Source organism: Athene cunicularia, assembly GCF_003259725.1.
Source record: "Athene cunicularia isolate RWA chromosome 24 unlocalized genomic scaffold, athCun1 chr24_part2, whole genome shotgun sequence".
Lineage (NCBI taxonomy): Eukaryota > Metazoa > Chordata > Aves > Strigiformes > Strigidae > Athene > Athene cunicularia.
In genome coordinates this window covers 408,544-412,335 of record NW_020799133.1, presented here as the reverse complement: position 1 = coordinate 412,335, position 3,792 = coordinate 408,544, and the positions used below count along the sequence as shown (strand labels likewise).

The 3,792-nt window shown below is 59.5% G+C and overlaps 1 protein-coding gene across 1 annotated transcript in view; it reads right to left on the bottom strand.

Moving 5' to 3' along the window:
• The window catches only part of NNMT (nicotinamide N-methyltransferase), a 2,429-nt gene extending 998 nt beyond the window's left edge, over window positions 1-1,431 (bottom strand). The window contains exon 1 of the mRNA XM_026863857.1: window positions 1,353-1,431. Coding sequence (XP_026719658.1) covers window positions 1,353-1,431 — 79 coding nt within the window. The remainder of the gene's footprint in view (window positions 1-1,352) is intronic.
• Between the last annotated feature and the right edge of the window lie 2,361 nt (window positions 1,432-3,792).

The following is a 3,792-nucleotide window of genomic DNA, read 5'->3' as shown; positions in this document are numbered from 1 at the left end:
GTTTGTCGTGGGTTTTGAGGTTTTTCTTGGTGAACTGCAATTTCCCCTCCTCGCCCCAAAAACCAGAATATTCCCAGCCTTTTGCCCTGAGCTGGCCCCAGGCCCTGCGCCCCGGCCCGGTGCCTGAGGGGGGTCCCCGCAGCCCCTCGGCCGCGGTGCCGGGAGGGGACGCGATGGCGGCCGCCTCCTTCGCTGTCGCTGCCACGAAGAGGCAGCAGAGCCCCGCGCTTGTGGCGCAGCCGGTCCCCGCAGCACCGCGGCCTCTTCCCGCTCGCCCAGCAGGAGCCGAAATGATCAAACGGGTTTAGGCTCATTACCACCTCCGAACCTCTATAATTGGCCTTTGCTTTTTTAAAGATCCATCATTAGCAGTGACAGGCGGACGAGCCGCCGTATCATCCTCAAACTAATAAGCGTGGTTTCGGATCCCGAGGTGACTTTGCCTAACGAACGCCGCTCGCCGAACCGCGTGCGCGGCCAGGTCTGCTGATGTGAAACCAGCTGCCGAAGACATGAAGCGTGAAAGGGATGTCAGCTTGAAAGATGAACACGTTAAAGAGGTTTGGCTTCTGAGAGCAAAGCCAACAACAAGCGCTCCCTGCTACTCTGGCGCCGACACCCCGGCTAAAACGGCCTCTACAGCCACCGGCCCTGCCAGCGCCCCTCTGGCCGCGGCACGCGGGCCTGGGGGTGTCGTTGCCGCGGGGTGTCAGCCCCAAAGCAGACACGGCCGCTCCCCACCGTGCGGCTGGAAGCCCAAAGGTAAATCCTGTTGCTGCCAGGGGTTTTGTCCCTGATGCCTGAAATCTCGGTGCTGTCACAGGAACGGGAGACGGGGAGGAGGTGAATTTGCCCCCCCATTAAATCCTGGGCCTCGAGGAACCACCTGAGGTGCTGCCACCCCGTCTCACCCCCACACACACGTGCCGGGCTGCGAGGGGACGCCCTCACGGAAGGGAAGGTGCCAGCAGCAAAGCTGATACCAACGTTTAAAATCCAGCGACACTTCGGTCCGTGCCCCCAGGGAGAGTGCTGGGGTGGGAAGGGGCAGCAACACCCCCTGCCAGCCCCGAATCGCGCTCCTGCGGAGCCCCGTTCTCACTCCTCGTGCCAGATTTACATTTTTCCTGAGGATTGCTTGGCTCCCGGGGGCTGGGGAGACGTGTCCGATGAGAGCCACCGATCAAATCCGAGTCGTCACCCACGACTCGCTGCGGTCGGCTCCGTGCTGAGCATCCCTGCGGTCGCAGCGGGGCTGGGAGAGCAGCCTGAGCACTGCGGCCGAGCCCAAACGCACGTGCCCTGGCCAGGCGCTGGATTTCGCGTTTCTGAGGTGCTGGGCTGAGGCGTACGTGGGGCTCTGGCTGGTGTCTGGTGCCGATTGCCAGCGCAGCGCTTGTGCTCCGGTCCGTAGAGGCTGTTTTCACTCATCGAACGACGTGATTTGGGGATAAAAGGATAAAGCGTCTGCACCCGGAGCGCCCCGGGGTGTTCCTGAGCGGGAGGGGGGAGAACCTCGGGGCTCCACAGGCCTTGCTGCTGCCCAGGCCGCCAGCCCAGCACTCCCTGCTCCTGGGGATGCAAAGCCCGTCTCTGCAGCCCCCAAGCCCGGAGCAGCCCCCGAACGGCTCTGCCGCTCCGGCTTTCCATCTCCATTGAAACCTCGGCTCCAGACGTCTGATTTCCATTTTCCCCCGTACTTTTAGTTCAATCAAAGTGTGTGATTAGGGCTCTGCGGGCTCCATTGTCATCTCTACCTAAGTGCTTCTCTGATTGATATAAACAGCATTTCGATATTTACACTGTGCAACGTATCGCTCTGCTTACTTTCCTGGATAATGCACGAAATCTGCCATTACCACGAGGAAAAACAACACAAAAAAAGAAGTCCCTGCAGAAAGCTGCCGGGAGGGGAGGAGGGGAGAGCAGCGCCGATGTCCTGATGGGCCAGGGCTGTGCCCCGTCACCCTGAGGAGCAGCACCTGGGGCTCGTCCCATCACCTGGGCACCTTATATAGGGGGGTGGGAGCAGAGGGGGGATCTTAGCACCTGCAGCATCTCGGAGAGTTGTGCTGGAAGCGGCTGGTCTGTGCCCTGAGTGCTGGATCAGCTCCAGGCTTGGCCTGGCTTTAAGTCTCAGCAGCCTCAGGGCTGGTCCTGAGCCTGGAGCTCGGCCCTGGCATCTCCAGGGCCCCGCAGCGTGCTCCAGTGCCCATCCCACCCTCCTGCCACGTCCTCGCCCCGGAGAGAGGTAAGCGAGAGGCCGGGGCAGCCTCGAGCGGCGCAGGGTGCCTGGGGAGGGAGGTGAGCTCTGAGGGGGCGAACAAAAGCAGCCGGTGCTCTGGGCTTGTTACTGCCCTGAGCTCCAGAAGCTGCTCTCCTCCGTGTCTGCGGGACTGTGTGTAAAGTCAGCACCTGACGAACGAATCTTCCTCGTCTGAGATACTGTTTGGGGAGGGAAGCAGAAGTTCCTTTTGATGAAAATGCTGGTTATTTGAAAAAAGCGGAGGCAATTGTGCTTTTTAAAGGAGGAAATGCACTTGCTGTCTGAAATGCAACAGTTCCTCGGGGCTTTTTGCAAACTCCCCAACTCCCTCTCGCGAGCGTCGTTTGGCTTCCCCAGGTGGAAGCTCCTGTGTGCGGGTCTGCAGAGGTGGAGCGGGGGCAAGGCGGGGTTCCTGGGGTACCCGCGGGCACTGGGGCTTGTTGGGGAGCTCGTCAGAAGCTGTTGGTTGTTTCAGTTGCTGCAGAAAACAAAGTTTTTTCCTGTATTTTACTTGGTCAGAAGCGTTGTGCTTCAAGTTTCCCGTTGGACTTGGAGGAATAACCCCGACTGCGGCGCCGTTCCCTCTGCCCCCTCCTCCCAGGGGCAGAAGCAGGCGCGGATGCTCGGCTGATTTTCTCAGTTGCGTGTGCTTCGATATGATTTTAGTTAAATTACACATAATTAATAAACGGGTGAGCTGCTGGGATCCTGCCCCAGGTCTCACCCTGTGGCTTTTGCTTCCCGAGAGGCTCCTGCCCGCAGCAGGGCTGGGGCACAGCGCCGGGAACAAAAGACGCCTCTTCCTCCGCGTGGTGCAGAGGATCCCGAACAAAAGGTTCACGTTCCCCGCGCACTTCTCTTTCTTCCTCTCACTCGCCTTTCTTTTCTCCTGCTCTTCGATGGAGATTTAAACAGGTCTCTTTTGGGTTTGAATTTCTCTGTGCTGCAAGAAGAAACTAGCAATTAACTATTATAAGGCTGTTTTACAGTCCTGTGGAAACCCTTGCCATCCACTTGGTTTTAAATGGGTATATCTTTTATTCCTAGTTTTCGGGAGTGTAAAACTTTACAGCATTTGCTGCAAACCTTCATACTTTGCTTTGCAGTTTATTGCTCCCTCTGCAGATATATCTTACTCATAAATAAGGCTTTCATCTCTGCAGGACTGGTGTAGGAGCTGCAGTGCCTCTGAGCAGCTTCATTAATGGGACTTTGCCTCGAAATCTGGGCAGGATTCATCTCGCAGCCCGGCCTCGCCTTGGCCCGGCGGCGCAGAGCTCCACGGAAGCGCCATGGCAGCGGCAGGCTGCTCGGCCGGGCGATTCACACCCCGGGCAGCGAGTCCCTGTGGCTCTGGGGCCGCGGAAGGTGGCCCTGGAGTGGGGTGTGAGCTGGGTCCCGGCGCCGGGGGGCTCTGGGTGCGGAGGTGCTGCAGCCGCGGAGCACGGGGAAGGGGAACGGGCGCCCCGAGCTGGGCTGGTCAGGACAGTCCCGCTGCGCGTCCGAGGGGCGAAGGCACCCAGGGC